The 19,625-nt window shown below is 38.8% G+C and overlaps 1 protein-coding gene across 1 annotated transcript in view; it reads right to left on the minus strand.

Moving 5' to 3' along the window:
* The window catches only part of TBCE (tubulin folding cofactor E), a 94,167-nt gene that overhangs the window by 3,863 nt on the left and 70,679 nt on the right, over positions 1-19,625 (minus strand). Inside the window, exons 13-15 of the mRNA XM_044001657.1 lie at positions 7,033-7,186; positions 3,280-3,348; positions 2,682-2,741 (exon numbers count right to left, since the gene is read on the minus strand). Of these exons, the coding sequence (XP_043857592.1) occupies positions 2,682-2,741; positions 3,280-3,348; positions 7,033-7,186 (283 nt within the window). The remainder of the gene's footprint in view (positions 1-2,681; positions 2,742-3,279; positions 3,349-7,032; positions 7,187-19,625) is intronic.

Consider the following 19,625-nt stretch of genomic DNA (forward strand, 5'->3'; position numbering starts at 1 on the left):
CTAAAAAAAACTGGAAATATTTAACTTAAAAAGAGATTTGGGGAGAAACATGAGCCATCTTTTGTGTGTTTGAAGTGCTATCACATTAAAGGATTATTTCTGCTTAGGTCTAGAGTAAGAGAACTATGTTTTTCCAAAAATCAAGAAAAATACTTAAGCTCTTGATTTAATACAAAAAAAAGCTAAGTTATTATGTAACATTTAGGGGCTAAATTCAGAGTAATCAAAGCAGAAGTTCATGCATACAATTTTTAACTGCCTTTTCTACTTAATGATTAATGAAATAAAGCTTTGAGATGTCCTAATTGATAGTGAAGGCTCAAATGAATCTGAGATGAGATGATGCCTCTTAGAAAGTAAATTAATTCTGGCAAAAAAGCGCTTGCTTAAACTATGGGTAAAATCCTATTACAAAGCATACAAAAGATTACAAAGTTCTGTAGGCTATAGTTTGGGATTTTTTTTTTCTTTCGGAGTCTTTAGTCAATGGCTTGGTTGTTAGTTTGAACTGGTTACATTCAATTCTATACCATAAGTAACCGTGCAGATTCCTGCCCATTCCTCCCTGCTTCACACTAAAAACAAAAGGATCAAACTACAAAACCTACTACCCTGGGCTCCATCCCTACAGTTACCCATATAAAATCCACTGACTAAAACAGTGTCACATGAGAACATCTCATATGTGTGTACTATCTCCTCACTTTAAGAATTATTGGAATGTTTATTCACAAAGACGTACACAGCTGTTTTATTTTGCTTTATACACAGGGGAAACAACTGCTAGTAATATATTAACAATGCCATTAAAACAAAGCAGCTAGAATAGTTCTAATAGACAACTGATGTAAAACAGGCATAACTTGCAAATGGAGTAACCTGCTTTTTCCTCCTCTGCTTCGGTCATGCAGTACAGTGAAGTGGGGGAGTCAAAAAGTCCTAGGTTAAATTTCTGCTTCTGATCATGGGCAAGTCACCTATCCTCTCAATGTTCCAGGAAACTCTCTGAGACTCTAAATTACAGATACATTTTGGAATATCATGAGGAAGATTTCCACAGCGAAGAAAAGTGATTAAAGATTTTGGAATTAAACATTGTCATGCCGTTTTTCCCCAGTGAAAAATACCTCCATGGGAACTAGGATTTAAGTATTGATGATCCAATGAGGGCAAACATAGTGATGCCTTTTTTTCTAAAAGGGAAATTGTAAGGTCCTATGTGCTAATGGCAATAACATCAAAGGAGATTATCTGGTTTTCTGCACTCAGTGGCCCATGCTGTCAATATTTAACCATGAAAACAGAATAATGACTCAAACTGCCTACTTTGTTTTGTTGGGAGGAAGCAGATTTTGGGAGTAGTAGTTTAAAAAATGAAAGCAGGAATACTCGGTAAATTAACAGATGACTGATGGCTTCTTACTGATGAGTAGTACAGCTACCAGTAATGCTATTATAAGCTTGTTTTATTAAATAAGTGAACAAATTTAAAAGATCAGTGAGTTTCCTCTACGGATAAGTAAAAAGGAAAAGGGGTTTTGCTGACCTGAATTTCATTTCTGCTTTTTAAAATCAGTGTTCCAAATCTGACTTGATTTGTTTAAATATTTACCTAAATCAAATTTAATTTTCAGATTCCACAGTATCTGAATTTATCATAGCACATGATAGCCACATTTCAGGTTTTAGTTTGTTTCCATTTAGTTCAAGTCTAAGTTAAATCATTTATAATCAAATTTGTTCAGAAAGCTGTTTTCTGAATAAACAATCACTGGAATAAGTACTAGATTTGAAGTCAAATGAAACCTAGTTTATTTTCCAGCTATTACCCTTGCCACAAGTACAGCCTTGGATTAAACACTTAACCTCTCCAAGCCTCAGTTTCCCTATCTGTAAAATGAGGGTGTTGGACTAGATGACCTATAAAATAACAGACATGTTTGTTTGTTGACCAGCTTTGGGGCTTTATTCAGAGGAGTAAAATAATTGCTTGTTGATCTTGTAGCTAAGAAAAACTAGATACGGTTATTACGCTCCAAGTATTTGTTTTAGTTAATCCCCAAGCACTATCAGGAAAACAGACAGTCCCTGTTTATTTGGGTACAGTCTAGCCAACAATTTTTTTAAAAGGCACTGCAATAAATAGAGAAGAGCTATGCAAATCTGTGGTTGGGAATATTCTTTAAAAAAGCAAAACTACATTTAAAAAAATGTTAATTTGGTATCTCCTTTATATGTCTACATTTAAAACGGTAAAGTGTGAGTAAATATTTTTAAACTTTAACACCTCAAAATATCTGATTTCAGTGATGTGCAGGCTTAATCTGTGACAAACCTAGTGCTGTGCTTGTTGGCTCTTAGCTAGGCTGGTCTTCAGGACAGAAATTGCCAAGTCCCTATACCAAGCTTCTTGGTCAGACCTCACAGTCCCCTCTGATAACTCAGGCTCATCTACTGGACGCATCCAGATAATGGCGGTCCCCTGATACTTGGGTAATGGAGGTAATATTAATGTGACTTATTTTCTCTGGTGCTACCTTGAGTTGTAAATGGTCTATGAATACCTGAAAGCCTTCAAGTCCATCTTTTAACAAAAATCTGATTTGTTTTAGATAAAAGCTTCCACCATCCCTGCCCAGGAACAGCAAGGAGAGGCCCAAACTGCTCAAATGCACTCTTACCTGGTAGTTGCTTCACTAGGACTTTTTGTTCAGGTTGTTTCGGACATTTTATCATTAGTGCTTTAAGGGAAAAGAGAAATATTATTTAATGAATACCTGCTGCAGTATTTCTTTTACTGTGTTTGCGATTTTGGCTACCCTTCGGTACTTAACTCAGAACAATTATTATTGACATGATATTTGGCTCTAAATACTTTCTAGCCTTCTTAGAAACAAGAGGGAGTGCTATTCTCTTGTCAGTTCCTAAACTATTCAATCACTTCTTTAATCCTCAAACTGCATTTTGGGAAACATCTTACTCATTTCTAGAGAATCTTAATCCATTTTACTGGCCAGACACCTATTTTAATTTAAAATGAAATATGAAGCACAATAGTTATAAAATGCTGAATCCTTATGGCAGTTTTACTCACATATGCTAATTGTTAAAACTCATAATCATTAAGCATTACTTTAAATATCAAGGTACTTCAGTTAATATATAAAATCTGTTTAAGGCAAACTCTGTAATCTCTATCAGTCAACCAACTCCTGGTTATCTTTTTGCTTATAAGGATTTGAAGACAAATGTTTATTTTTTTAAATTCTGAATTCTTACTTAGCAATTGATTTTTCAGCATAAATGGCTGTTGTGGTTTCAGTTCCCCATCTTCAGGTGCACCATATTCTATTTATAAAAAGGAGAGCAACATGTCAAATGAACAAGGAACCCAAAGACTAATATAAGAAAATACAATTTTACATATAAATGTGCCTAAAACAACCCTTTTCCTTCCCACACTAAGAAATGTCTTGCTATACCAAGGCAATGGTTGGTATGCTAGTCAGATCCCTGAGGTTTGGGGGGGGGGGGCAGGGCAATAGGGGTCAAATGACTTGCCCAGGGTCACACAGCTAGTAAGTGTCAAGTGTCTGAGGCCGGATTTGAACTCAGGTACTCCTGAATCCAGGGCCAGCGCTTTAACCACTGCACCATCTAGCTGCCCCCAGATCCCTGAGTTTTTGGTGGCAACATTACTAAAAGGGTTTTTTGGACCCAGGTTAGATACCTTTTTCTCAAACTTTCTTTCACTTTCTCCTCAATTATATTTCAGCTCTAGTAACAGTTCCTTCCCTTTTAGAGATCAGAAATAGAAACCTGGCATCAACCAGGCTTCTCTTGGGTGTGGGGCTTTTAGACTAGGTTTCCCCTGCTTCACTTCAACCAACTAGCTTATGCACCAGTAAAGGGAAAATAAATGCTGGGGGGGAGGCTACACTCCTTCAACTGCCTAGGCTTCTTGTGGGCCAATTGTTGAAGTACTTTTGGCAAATACTCAAAGTACCTGGGCTTTGTCTTTAAAACTGCTACCAGTGATATAGATCCATGGCCACAAGCTTTTCTTGGAAAACACTCAAATCACCTAAGGCACCTAAGCAAAATGGGTCAGCTAATGGAATGATTTGTATGCCATTCTAACAAGGCAGCCTTTCTCACCCACAGAGATAATGTTAGAGCTTGAAGCATTTGTGCAGTAGGTTGCTTCCCTGCATTAAGAAATGTATAAAAATGAAAGTCATGTAAATGAAAAATTTGGAAAATATAGATTAAAGGTGAAGTGAAAATTTCATCAGGAACTAAGAAGCACCAAAGAGCAAGAACACATTCCTTAGGAAAAGAGCTAGGGTTTAAAACTCTCTCAAAGTGTTAAAATTGTGTACCATAACACATTTGGGTGGGCCAAAGCACTCTGGGACCATGGAGATATACAGTAGAATAGTCAAAGTATTAACAGCCAATTAGTATGAAAAGCTTCCTCAAAATAACTTTCTAAGATAAATAAGGAATGGTTAGGGAAAGACCCTGACCTTGGAACAAAAAAGCTCCGTGGGAACTTTTTTTTAAGTGTACCTCAGTACAATAGAAGGCCACTAGGAAGATGCCTAGCAATCACAAGGGAAGAAAGCAATGAGAGGAGGGTCAAGCCAGAGGAGGTATACCCCAAACCCTCCCAGTAAGTAGGAGGAAGTACATCTACCTACCATCTGGTAGCTTCCTATTTTAACTAATACTTGGTAAGTAGGGGCTAAACTCAGTTATTTCTACCTTCTGTAGAACTACAAATATCAGAACCTTCTAAATTTTAGTCCCAGCAGCCAGTTCTCTATAAAGTAGAAAGTGATGCCTTTTCCTGAATAATTAACATACACATCTGGAGATACAAAGAAATTTTGGCATTAACAAATGTTAGCCTCTCCTCACCAATTTAAATAGTTTTGAACTTACTACTTTGGAATTCCAAAATCTGATTTAATTTCGTTTCACTGAAAAACATTAAGACTTCTAGATATGGGAGACTTGGATTGATTTATATTCCCTAAGAATTTTGCCTAGTTTGCACTTAATTTATTGAACCTGGACACTTTCTACACTTTTCCTCAAGGAAAATCCCCTTTAGTCAAACTCCAAAACAAAATCTATCCCCATCTTTACCCTTGGTAAAACAACAACAACAACTTGCTATCAATCACTTTGTTGAAAAGTACAGCTTAACAAATGTTAAGGAAGGGCAGCTAGATGGTGCAGTGGATAAAGCACTGGCCCTGGATTCAGGAGTACCTGAGTTCAAATCCGGCCTCAGACACTTAACACTTACTAGCTGTGTGACCTTGGGCAAGTCACATAACCCCAATTGCCTCACCAAAAAAAAAAATGTTACGGCACTGAGGTAGGTGCTAGTATTCAAAAACAAAATGAAATAGTCCTTCCCCAGGAGAAGCTTACAGTTGAGGACAAGCAAGTACCAACATCGAAACAAGGAAATTTTCCCTGCTGCCCACAAATATACCCAGTTCTCTCCTATGCTTTAAAAAAAATGTCTTCAATATACAAGGTCCTCTTTTTCTACACTCTCTCATTGACCTCATCAACTCCAGTGGGTTTAACAATCACCTCTATGCAAATGACTCCCAGATCTACATATCTCTCTGCTAAGCTCCAGTGCCCCATCACAAAGGCAAAGGGCCTATTGAACATTTCCATCTGGGTATTCTGGAGGCATCTCAAACTCCAGAGGTTCATTATCAATACCCCAAAATCCATCCCTCTTCCAAACTTCCCTTTTTCTGTTGAAGACACCATCATCTTTCCGGTCATCCAGGGTTGTAATATTAGTATCATCTTCAGCTCACTCTGATTCATTCTACACATCCACTGTCTCCTCCTAATCTTGTTTCTGTCTCTACAATATCTCTTATATTTGTCCCCTTCTCTCATACAGTCACCATCAACTAGTTGGGGACTTCGTGCCTCTCTCCTTAAGTACAGCGTCCTAATTGATTTCCTTCCCTCAAGTTTCTCCATAATTCATTCCCCATATAGCTGCCAAACAGATTTTCTTAAAACCTAGATTTATGTATCCTCCCTAGTCAAAAAATTGTGGTGGCTAATAATTTGGCACTTTAAGATTTGCAAAGTGCTTTATAAATATCTCATTTTATCCTTACAACAAACCATTTAAAAAATAGGACAGAGCAGCTAGGTGGCGCAGTGGACAGAGCACCAGCCCTGGGTTCAGGAGGACCTGAGTTCAAATCCAGCCTCAGACACTTGACACTTACTAGCTGTATGACCCTGGGCAAGTCACTTAACCCTCATTACCCCACCAAAAAACTAAAACAAACAAAAAACAGGACAGTGTCTGAGGCTGGATCTGAACTCAATTCTTCCTACCTGCAGGTCCAGTGCTGTAGCTGGGGAATCAATCATGCAGCAGGTTCTAAACCTACTCTACCCTCTTGGCCTTATGCACAACTCACCTTCCTGCACTTGACATTCTAGCTTGACTCCTCTTGTTTATTACACATGACAATCCAACTTTCCCCTGAAGCTTTCCAGGAGCTGTCCCCAGTGCTGAAATATACTCCCTTTCGACCTCTACTACTCTAGTTTCCTTTAAAACTCTGTTAAAGGGGGCAGCTAGGTGGTGCAGTGGATAAAGCACTGGCCCTGAATTCAGGAGGACCTGAGTTCAGATCCGGCCTCAGACACTTGACACTTACTAGCTGTGTGACCCTTGGCAAGTCACTTAACCCCCATTGCCCTGCAAAACCCAAAAAACTCTTAAAGCTCCACCTTCTACATGAAACCTTTCCTCATCTCCCCAAGTAACTAGTGCCTCTCATCCCTTTCCCCACCAAAATGACCTTGTATTTATTTGTATATATACTATATATGTGTTCCCCTGGATAGAATGTAAGCTCTATGAGGGCAGGATCTGTTTCACTGTTGTCTTTGTGGCTCTAGTGCCACAGTACCTGGCACATAGTAGGCATTTAAATGCTTGTTAAATGATGCTTATGTTGTACTTACTAAGACAGAATAACTGGTATCTGGGATGGGCTATGATAAATTCATCATTTGGTTTGTTTTTGTCTGGATCCTGATGTCCACCAGCTTTTTTCCATTCATTTCCAAATGTTTTACGGTAATCAAGCTCAGCTCCACGCCTTTCCTCAGGAAGAATCTTTATTGAAGAGGAATGAAAAAGGAATCTATCAAAAGTAGCATTCATTCCTAGGAACTTTTCAGGCTTGAGGAATGCTCTCCAAGTGCTAATCCTCTTTTCCTAAATCACCCCCTGGTGTCATTATTCATTAATAGCTGAAAAAGAATAAGAGACATTAGTTCGCATGCTTTTAAACATAATATCATAGGATCATAAAATTAGAAGGGGGCAGCTAGGTGGCGCAGTGAATAAAGTACCAGTCCTGGATTCAGAAGGACCTGAGTTCAAATCCAGCCTCAGACACTTGACACTTAACTAGATGTGTGACCCTGGGCAAGTCACTTAACCCTCACTGCTCTGTGTAAAAAAAAAAAGAATAAAAAATAAATAAAGCTAGAGGGGACCTTGGAGGCTATCTGCTCCAATCCCCTTATTTTTAAATAAGGAAGCTGAGGCCTGGGGAAGTTAAGCAACTTAGGAGCTCATATCATTAGCAAGTAAATAAAATGAGATTCAAACCCAGGTCCTCTGGTTCTAAATCTAAAACCTTTCCCCCTGCCCCATACAAGGCTCTCAGTCTGTACCTATTAAAACTTTCATTTGAAGGAGATTCAGGTATACTTCAGTGGTGCGTGTCTTTAAAAAAATAAATCTTATTTTGCATCTTGTTCTCACCCCATAGTCGTTCCCTTTAAACTTCTCCCCACTTAACCTTTTCTTGTAACAAAGAAAAAGTAAAGCCAACAGAGAGTCATCTCTTCTCAAAGTATTTGTGGCATCCCACCTGTACCAATTCTTACAGTGCAATAATATTCCATTACATTCATGTCACAACTTATTCCCAATAAGTGGGAACCCATTTTGTTTCTAGCTGTTTGTTCTCACAAAGAATACTGCTATGAATATTTTGTATTATACAGAACCTTTATTTCCCTCATTGACCTCTTCAGACTGTAGGCATAGTAGTGAGATCACTGGGTTGAAGAGCATATACAGTTTGATGAGTTTTTTCCTCATTTAATTCTAAATTGTTTTCTGAAAGTATTAAACCAATTCACAGTTCTCTTCTGCAGTGATGGTGAACTGGTGTGACTATCTTTCCATAATTTTCCCCACCATTGGTGTTTTTCAATTTTTCATCATTTTTGGCAATTTAATAGGTATGAGGGGCAACTTCAAAGTTATTTTATATAATTTCTCTTACTCTTGATAATTTGGAGCTGTAAGGGCCTAAAATTCTAGCTATGATGTCTAAAACCTAATGAGTGGTCACCTTAAATTAGAAGCTTTAGCTTCTAATTTATTAAAGTACATCAGAAGTTAGTGAAGAGAGAGAGAGAGTCCTCACGCCAAGCCGCAGTCCGGAAACAAAAGACCTTGCTCCTCCCAGAAGCCTCCTGTGAAACAGGAAAGAGGGCTGTCCACAAACACAACTCAAAGCTAGTTGGTTGGTAGCACTGATTGACAGGACCCATGGGCAGCAAACATCACTTCCTGATGCCGATCTGACATTCGAAACTCCAGAAAAGGTCACTTCTGGACCCTAAAGTCCCATGGTTTCTTTTCAGGCCAGAGCTCACAATGTCCCTCCCAGCAGGGGGTGTCATTCCAATCCTCACAGAGTATTTTCTCAAATGGTTCTTGAATATTTGAATTTTTTCTGAAAATTATCCAGATCTGTTGTACCTCCTTTTCCATTCTGTCAATTCCATTTTTAAGGAGTTCTTTTCTTCAGCAAATTTTGGTACCTCTTTTTCCATTTGGCCAATTCTGCTTTTTAAGGAGCTCTTCAGTGGATTTTTGTACCTCTTTTAACATTTGACCTATTCTGTTTTAGGGTGTTATTTTCTTTTGTGTTTTTTTATGCCTCCTCTACCAAATACTTGACTTTTTTCATGATTGTATTATATTATTCTCATTTCTTTTCCCATTTCTTTCCTCTACCCGTCTTATTGGTTTTTTAAAATCCTTTTGTGACCTGAAACCAATTTACATTTTTATTGAAGCTTTTCATGTAGCAATTTTGATTTTGTTGTCTTCTGAGTTTCTGTTTTTATCTTTCCTGTCACCATAAAAACTCTCTGTGGTTGGGTTCTTTGTTTGTTTGTTTGCTCATTTTTCCAGGCAATTTCTTGCATTTTAACTCCATATTAAAGTAAAGCTCTGCTTCTGAAGTAGAAGGGGCACTGCCCCAAGTTTCAGGCCTTTTATTGCTATTGCTCTCAGAGCTAGCTCTGGGGGGTTCTAGAAGTTTTCAGTTCTTCCAAGGTGGTATGATCTAAGAAAAGGCATGGTCATTGCTCTCTTGGCCTTTGCTCTTGTCTATGAGCAAACACAAACACTCTTTTATACCCTGGAATGCATCCACAAGATGTGGTATGCAAGGGGCAGCTAGGTGGCGCAGTGGATAAAGCACTGGCCCTGGATTCAGGAGGACCTGAGTTCAAATCTGGCCTCAGACACTTGACACTTACTAGCCATGTGACCCTGGGCAAGTCACTTAACCCTCACTGCCCCACAAAAAAGGCAATGAAATTATTCTGGCATAACCTGTTCTTGATGAATCCATCTATGTAAGCTCTGTGATCACTATTTCATTTGCTAAATGCTTACCAATGATCTCTTTAATAATATGCCCTAAAATGTTATCAGGAATTGAAGTCTAGTTCTTTAGCTTAAATCTTTCAGACTGTATTCTTTTTTTCCTAGCCCCCTATTTTTAAAGTGGGACGATCTCTACCCTTCATTAATCTTTTAGTACTTATGTTATTTTCAACAGTCTTTTAAAAATCACTAACAATCACTCAATAATAGATATTTTCTAGTTTTCTTCATAAATTTCGTCTCAGCCTGGAGACTTCAACTTATCAAAAAAAGTTGGGGGTGATGGCCAAGCAAGGAAGCAACCCTCTGGAGCTCTCCCAAATTTCCCCTCCAAACCAACAGAAAACTGCCTCTGAATCATTCTAGGAACAGGGAAGCTCCCTACCAGCCTGGCAGGAAAGGTCTGTCTTACCTGGGTGGGAGAGAAGTGAGATCTGGGAGCAGCAGTAGCATCTCCTGAGCTCACAGCAGGGGGCCTGAAGTAGGACTCTGAGCCTGGGGCGAATCACTAGTGAGACTCTGCCCACCTGCAAACCAGCAGCTCCACAGGCAGGTGAGCAGTCTGGGCAGCATAGCCGGGACCCTACAGCTAGAAGAGACCACCAAGGAGGCTTTGACCCCACTGCTGATCAGTAGTGAAGCCAGTCCAAGGCTTGTCAACATCAAGTTCCTGCCCCGTGACCTAGCAGACAGACTCTTTCCAGGGAAAACAAGCATCAGGGGTCTCCGACGCTCAGCAGATCACAACAAAATTACCCTTCCAGGGTCTGCTAGTAGAGGGACTCGGTTACAATAGCAACCCAGCAGCAGGACCCCTACACTTGAGCAGATTGGAAACAAAGTTACTGCTCCAGGGTCTGCTAACAAATAAGGCCCACTAACAGAGCAACTCAGCAGCAGAGCACCACCCCTGGGGCAGACCATCAATAAGTTCACCCCTCCTGGGCCAGCCACCAGGGGCAACTCCATTAATAATCTGTTGTACATGTGTATAATCTTTTAACTTTTATTTTTGGTGGGGTAATGAGGATTAAGTGACTTATCCAGGGTCACACAGCTAGTAAGTGTTAAGTGTCTGAGGCCGGGTTTGAACTCAGGTCCTCCTGATTCCAGGACCAGTGCTTTATCCACTGTGCCACCTCACTGCCCCCAATATTTGTAAGTTTTAACAACTTTATTGTAAAAATAATTAGAAGTATATGTGGACAGAGAGTGTGGTTATAAGGTGACATTAATAGGATGACACCCCAAAAAACAAATAAAGGAGTAAGAAAGAAATCACATGGAAGGAGGGGGGAAATTAAATTGGGTGAATTGTCCCACACACCAAAAAAAAGAAGCATGAAAGAACTATAATAATGGAGGGGAAGATGGGAGGGATGGGCAAAGATTAAACCTTACTCTCATCAAAGTTGTCTCAAAGAAGGAATAACAAACATACTCAGTTGGATATAGAAATCTATCTTACCCTATAAGGAAGTTTTAAAGATATGGGGGAGTATTTTTTTTTCTTAGTGAGGCAATTAGGGTTAAGTGACTTGCCCAGGGTCACACAGCTAGTAAGTGTTAAGTGTCTGAGGCCAGATTTGAACTCAGGGACTCCTGACTCTAGGGCCGGTACTCTATCCACTGTGCCACCTAGCTGCCCCAGGAAGTTTTAAAAGGGAAGGGAATAATAGAAGGAGAAGGGGGGCACTGATACAAGGGAGGGGAAATTGGGGAAGGCAGTGATCATAAGTAAAACACTTGTGAGGAGGGAAAGGGTGGGGGGTAATAATGAGAGGGATAAACAAGTGAAGAATAGCATGGAGAGAAACAGTCATCATAATATAAATATGAATGGGGATGAACTCGCCAATTGAACGGAAGTGGATACCAGAATGGATTAAAAACCAAAATCCTACAATATTTTGTTTACAAGAAACACATTTGAAGCAGAAAGATACACACAGGGTACACATAAGGGGCTAGAACAGAATCTATGATGTTTTAGCTGAAGCAAAGAAAGTAGGGGTAGCAATCAATTTCAGACAAAGCAAAAGCAAGGATAAAGAAGGAAACTATATCTTGCTGAAAGGTACCACAGACAACAAAGTCATATCAATACTTAACATATATGTACCAAATGGTATAGCATCTAAATTTCTGAAGAAGTTGAATGAGTTAAATGAAGAAATAGGTAATAAAACTATCCTAGTGGAGAACCTTAACCTTCACCTCTCAGAACTGGATAAACCTAATCAAAAAATAAGCAAGAAAGAAGTTAAGGAAATGAATAAAAATTCTTGAAAAGTTAGATATGATAAATCTCTGGAGAAAATTTAATGGGAATACAAAGGAATATATCGGGGGGCAGCTAGGTGGTGCAGTGGATAGAACACCGGCCCTGGAGTCAGGAGTACCTGAGTTCAAATTTGGCCTCAGACACTTAACACTTACTAGCTGTGTGACCTGGGCAAGTCACTTAACCCCAATTGCCTCACTAAAAAAATTTTTTTAAAAAAAGGAATATATCTTCTCAGTAGTACATGGGATCTACATGATAATTGACCATGTATTAGGGCATAAAAACCTTACAACCAGATGCAGAAAAAATAGATCATAATGTAATAAAAAAAAATTCAATAATGGACAACTGAATGAAAGAAAGATTAAAAAACCAACTGGAAATTAAATAATCTGATCCTAAAAAACAAGTGGGTCAAAGAACAAATCATAGAAACAATTGATAATTTCATTCAAGAAAATGACAATGATGAGACAACATATCAAAATTTATGGGATACAGCCAAAGCAGTTCTTACAGAAAAAATTTATATCCCTAACTGCTTATATCAATAAAATAGAGAAAAAGCAGATCAATGAATTGGGCATGCAACTAAAATAACTAGAAAATTAACAAATTTTAAAACTCCAATTGCCTCACCAAAAAAACAAAAATGAAGGGGGTGAACTCACCAGCAATGAAGAGGAAATTAAGACAATTATTAGGAACTATTTTGCCCAATTATATGCCCAATAAATTTGACAATCTAAATTAAATGTATGAATAGCTACAAAAATATAAATTACCAAAATTAACAGAAGGAATAAAATATTTAAATAACCTAATTTTAGAAAAAGAAACTAAACAAGCCATCAATGAACTTTCTTAGAAAAAATCCCAGTACCAGATGGATTCACAAGCAAATTCTACCAAACATTTAAAGAACAATTAATCCCAATACTATATGAATTATTTGAAAAAATAAGTGAAGGAGTCCTACCAAATTCCTTTTATGACACAAGTATGGTACTGATACCCAAACCAGGAAGAGCCAAAACAGAGAAAGAAAATTGTAGACCAATCTCACTAATGAATACTGATGCAAAAATGTAAAATAAAATATTAGTAAAAAGATTACAGCAATAGATCACAAGGATCATATATTACCCAAAAAGTCCAGCAACAACAGATAGAAAGAGAAATTCCACTTAAAATAACTGTGGCCAATATAAAACACCTGGGAGTCTACCTGCTAAGACAAACACAGGAACTATATGACCATAACTATAAAATACTTTTCACACAAATAAAGGCATATCTAAAACAACTGGAAAACTATTAATTGCTCATGGGTAGGCAGAGCCAATATAATAAAAATGACAATCCTACGTAAGTTAATTTATTTATTTAGTGCTATACCAAACTATCAAAAAATATTTTTAGAACTAGAAAAAACAATAACAAAATTCATCTGGAAAAACAAAAGTTCAAGGATATCTTGGGAATCAATGAAAAAACACAAAAGAAGATGGTCTTGCAGTACCAGATCTCAAACTGTATTATAAAGCAGTAATTGTCAAAAGCAATCTGGTACTGGGGGCAGCTAAGTGGATAGAGCACCGGCCCTGGATTCAGGAGGACCTGAATTCAAATCCGGCCTCAGACCCTTGACACTTACTACCTGTGTGACTTTGGGCAAGTCACTTAACCCCAATTGCCTCACCAAAAAAAAAAAAAAAAATCTGGTACTGGATAAGAAATAGAGAGGTGGATCAGTGGCATAGAATAGGTACAAATTACACTACAGTAAATGACTATAATAATCAAATATATGATAAGCCCAAAGATCCAAGCTTTTGGCACAAAAACTTATTACTTGAGAAAAACTGCTGGGAAAACTGGAAAACAGTATGGCAGAAACTAGGTATAGACCAACATCTTACACCATATATACTAAAATAAGGCCAAAATGGGTACGTGATTTACATATAAAGTATGATACCATAAGCAAATTAAGAGTATCTGTCAGACTTATGAGCAGAAGAATTTAGGACCAAAGAAGATATAGAATGAAACAAAATATAAAATAGATTATTTTGATTATATAAAATTTTAAAGTTTTTGCACAAACAAAACTAATGTAACCAAGATTACAAAGGAAACAGAAAACTGGGAAAGAATTTTTGAAATAAACATTTCTCAAACATATAGAGAACTGAGTCAAATTTATAAAAATACAAGTCATTCCCCAATTGATAAATGGTCAAAGAAATCAAAGCTATCTATAATCGTATGAAAATATGCTCTAGATCACTTGATCAGAGAAATGCAAATTAAACCAACTCTGAGGTATCACCTCACACCTGTCTGAGTAGCAAATATAACAAAAATGGAAAATACTGGATGTTGGAGGGGATATGTGGGAAAGCTGGGATGTTAATCCACTGTTGGTGGAGTAGTGAAAAGATCCAACCATTCTGGAGAGCAATTCGGAACTATGACCAAAGGGTTATAGAACTGTGCATACCCTTTGATCCAACAATACCAATGCTAGGTTTATATCCCAAAGATATCCCCCAAAAGAGAAAAATACCTATTTGTGCAAAACTATTTATAGCAGCTCTTTTTGTAGTGGCTAAGAATTGGAAATCAAAGGAATGCCCATCAACTGGGGAATGGCTAAACAAGTTGTGGTATATGATGGTGATGGAATGTAGTGTTTTAAGAAATGACAAGCAGGATGATTTCAAAAAGGCCTGGAAAGACTTGTATGAACTGATATATAGTGAAGAGAACAGAACCAAGAGAACATTGTGCACAGAGACCGCAATGTTGTTTGACAAAGAACTGTGAAAGACTTAACTATTCTCAACAATACAGTGATTCAGGACAATCCCAAAGAACTATCTATTGTGAGATTTAAAATTGGATATTAGATCATAAATCTCCCAGTTTGGCGACCACGAAGGGACAGAACTTTGTGTTAGAGCTATGAGAGGTTTAGTAATTTCACCAAAAGCGGATATCCATTGTCTACAGTACCTGGCTGCTCCTAGAATGGCTCTCAACTACTTCTTAGTAGTGGGGGCAGAGAGTTGTTGAATGGCCTGGACTCGCTTAGAAGAGACAGAGCGAGTTCCAGCAGCCAAAATAAATCCTAAGTATTCTACCTGGGGCAAGCACCATTGTACCTTTGACTTGGAAACCTTGTGTCCTCTCTTGTGCAGCTCCAGCAGTAAGTGACGGCTATCTTCCTGACAAATTTCAGCATTAGGAGAAGCCAAAAGTAAAGTCATCAACATATTGTACTAGTGTGGAGCCTTTAAAGGTAATGGAGGCCAGATCCTGCTGTAAAATTTGGGAAAATAATGTGGGACTGTCTACAAATCCCTGTGGGAGTCTAGTCCAGGTCCACTGTCTATTTTTCCAGGTAAAAGCAAATAAATATTGGAAGTCCTCATGTAATGGTATGGAGAAAAAGGCAGAGCAGAGGTCTACCACTGTGAAACATATAGATTCACAGGGAATGGATGAAATTATCGTAGCCGGGTTTGGAACTATAGCATGTCTAGGATAACATAATTATTAATCGCTCTAAGATCTTACACAAAACGATAAACAGGTTTACCATCTGGCCCAGGCTTGGGTTTTTTAACTGGCAAAATGGGAGTATTTCATGGAGAGTGATGACATGGAATAATAATACCCTGGCTTTTCAAAGCCTCAATTATAGGGGTGATCCCTTCTATTGCTTCCCTAGACAATGGATACTGTGGAATGGAGGGGGGTGGTCTCCCCTTAACTTTAAAGGTAACAGGCATGGCAGACTTAAGGAGCCCCACCTCATTAGGGGATGAGGCCCATAAAGACTCAGGAATGTCAGAGGGGATTTTGGATACCTCCCCTGCTGTTCCTTGAGCTTCTGTAAGTAAAATTGGTAATAAATGAACAGTATCCTCTGGCAATTGTAGGGAGACAGCCCCATCTGGAGCACAAGATATGGTTGCTCTAAGCTTGCAAAGGAGATCACGACCTAATAAATTTACAGGGGCATCAGGCATGAGTAAAAATGAATGTTCTACTGTTAAGGGCCCCATAGATACCATGCGAGGATTCAATTTTGCCACTCTCTGGCTCTTTCCTGAGACTCCTACTACATTCAAAAATCCTACAGGTCTACACCCAGCATCTGGTTTGCTTACTAATACTGATTTAGAGGCTCCTGTGTCTAGCAGACAATCGTAATAAGTCTCCCCCGCTTTTAGGGTGACATGTGGTTCTTTACTCTGGGGAGGTGAATGGACTGGTACAAGGGCATTCAAAAAATCTGGATCTGGGAATATATGGCTTTCATTGTCTATGTTCCATTCCTCCCCAAGACCCCATCATTCCTGTGCCCTCCTCTGAGAGGGACCTTGGTGTGGTAAAAAGTTTTAACAGTCGGTTAGATAATGGAGAGATGCCAGTTTTTTTTTAGGACCACCCTTTTGGGGAGGAGACCAACAGCATGAGCTACGCACACCAGTCTGCCTGCAATGCAGGCCAGATTCCCTGCTGAGCACTCGACTTCCGGGGTACGAGCTTAAAAGGCAAGGAGAGAACGGAAGTGGGGCCTTTTTTTCCTGCTCTGCTGGTCTCCTGGCTGCACTGCACAGACAGACGTGGACTGGAGTTTGACTCGGCCCGGCTCTCAGTTAACAGCACACGCTTGACTCAGTCTCTCGCCCCAAAGGTGGCCTTCCGCTTTGGTGAGTTTTATACGGAATATAGACTAAGCCTAGACTTAAGACGATTTGTATTGTATTTCTACTTTCCTATCCTTCTAATCAACATCACCTTGTGACTACCATACAATAAAAGCTCTATCTAGAAAACCAGAAGCTTCTTCCATTTACTAGTCTGGGAGATAAATTAAGGGAAAGGTTAAGTAGGGTAGATTTATGATCTAATATCCAATTTTAATCTCACATTGGTTACCATTATTCTGGTACTGCCTTTCTGTATTCCTCCGAGAAGATCTATTTCTATTTTGATTTCGCCTATAATTAGAATTAGAATTTCTTCTCCCAGTCCTACATTCCCTCAATTTATGCCCCTCCTTACGACAGTAACAACACACCTTAGTGTCCTTGTTCCGGTGTTCACATGGCTGACAGGAACAACACACCTTAGTGCCCTTGTTCTGGTGTTCACATGGCTGACTAGGAATCGCCGGTGCCAGAATGCTCTGTTTAGGGTGATCTGGACCTTCCTCACGTGAGTCAAAGACATAATTTGCAAGTTCCTTAAGTCTATCAGCTGTTAAGCTCCTCCAATCTGGAAATTGGGTCAGAAAATATTTGCGTACTTCTGGCAGTGAATTACAAATAAACATGTTGAGAATAATATAAGAATCTTTTAAATCAATTGGATCCAATCTGGTGTATTGCCTGGCGGTCTCACAAAGCCTATCGTAAAATCTGCTTGGTCTTTCATTAGTCTCCTGAAATGTGCTCATAAATTTCGTCCAGTTTTCGGGTTTTCTAGAGCATAATTCCATTCCCTTCAGAAGTGTTTCCCTAGCGTCTTTTAATCTTTGGAAATCCCTGTCGTTATTATAATTCCACTCTGGATCCTTTAGAGGCCATTCCATATCGGCCTTACCCTTCGCAACAAGGGCATTTCCTGCTGAGATAATATCTGTAATCTCAGTTGGGGACAGTAAAGTTTCCATAAGGCAAGTAACATCAGCCCAAGTGGGTTGATATATATTAAATATAGTCCTTAACTGTGAAACTACACCGTTTGGATGTTTCTCACTAAGAAACATACTATACACCTCCAAAATAAGAACTGATATTGATGGAACACAGACAAAAGCATGCCATTTTTCATTTTCTTTCATTTTTTTCTCTTATTCAAGTTTTCATATACAAAAAGACTAACATAGTAATGTTTTACGTAATTGTACATGTATAACCTATATCTGATAGCTTATCACCTTAGAGGGGGAAAGGGAGGGAGGAGGAAGAGAAAGAGGGATAAAAATTGGAACCTGAAACTATAAATAAAATGTTTATTACTTTGAAAACAACAAAAACAAAACAAAAAAGCTAGGTGGTATCACTATGTTATGTATCAAGTCCTTATTATAGATATTTTTTGCTGACCTTTTCAGTTCAAGGATCATTCCTTAGTACACAGAACAAGCAAAAATAAGGTTAAACAGCTGTCTTCCCTCTCATCAGATATCACTATTCTATCCACCATAAGCAGCAACGGTCCTATCATTCTTTGATGTCCATTTTCAAATGAACCAATACATTTTTTATTGGTACAGACAGTTCTCACTTTATATAAGTGAACTATTCCACAGCATAAAGTGATTTTTATGTAATGGAAATTTGCCTATCGACATGGAGAAGGGAGGGAGGAAGCAAGGGGGCCTCAAGAACATGGAGGGAGGGGATCAATACATAGTTCAAGGACAAGTGGGGGCTGGAGACAAGTGAGGGCAGGAGGAGGCACATGAGTGGGGAGAGCACAGTACTGTACAGTAAAGTTAATATGGGTATTTTTTAGAATGTGGATTTCTTTCAGAATTCTTTATGTAATGTTGAATTTGTAATGTTATTATGCTAATTTATGTGAAGCAAGAACTGTCTGTATAATAAACTCCCAATGAGAAAACTTTGCTAAAACTATTTGTCATACATGGCTTTCTTTGGCATCTTCCACTCTTAGCTTTAGCACTCCTGACTCTCTTCTTGCAGGATGAATCATCCTCTTCTATTTACCCTTATTTCTGTTTTCTGTACTTTAAAATTTAAGGTGGCTGATAAGTACATTTACACAGATTTGTAGCACAGTGCCAGGTACCAAGCGGACAAATAAATGGCAGCTGACTGACTGGCTAGTAGATTTCTGTGCACAAGTCTCCTTTTTCTTTCACATTGGAATTGTTTCTACGGATGAAGAATTTCATCCTTCGCTTTCCTCTGGACTGGCTTCCCCTACAGAGCTTTAGTACATAAGATGCTGCCTGTCATTTGAAATCTGCTTTTGTGAAATCTAAAGTACATGTTAGACTATGGCCTGCTTTCCTCCACTCTACCACGAACTCTAAGATACAGCAAACATTGTACCCCAGTATTCCCATTACTTTCTCCTTAAGAACTAGTTCCCTCCTCCTGGCTGGTAAAAATCAGATCTAGAATAGCAAATCTCCTCAATGGTCTCTCCTCTGGAAGAATGCAATTATCACTGGGGCCAGGTGAGAAACTGTGAGTGAAAACAACTGTGCCTGTGTCGGGTTCTCTACTGCACTTGCCTGTTCTCTGTACTTTGTACAGCTGTGCGTGGACTGAGGTCACTGGCTTGATGTTCTTTTATTGGATTTTGTTTCCTCTCCATTTCTTTGTTGCTGTTTTTCCTACATTATAGCTGATGTCTATGTTTTCGCTTCTACAGTGTGGATATTAGCACTCTCTAGCTCTCCTCTGTGGTAGCCGCAGGAGGGTGTTAAGTCCTAGAATGAAGGGACCACTTCATTCTTGTCTTTGGGACCTCGGGGCTTATTAGAAAAACGTCTTGTGTAGAATAGACACA

The sequence above is a fragment of the Dromiciops gliroides genome, chromosome 4 (assembly GCF_019393635.1).
Source record: "Dromiciops gliroides isolate mDroGli1 chromosome 4, mDroGli1.pri, whole genome shotgun sequence".
In the NCBI taxonomy this organism is placed as follows: Eukaryota; Metazoa; Chordata; class Mammalia; order Microbiotheria; family Microbiotheriidae; genus Dromiciops; species Dromiciops gliroides.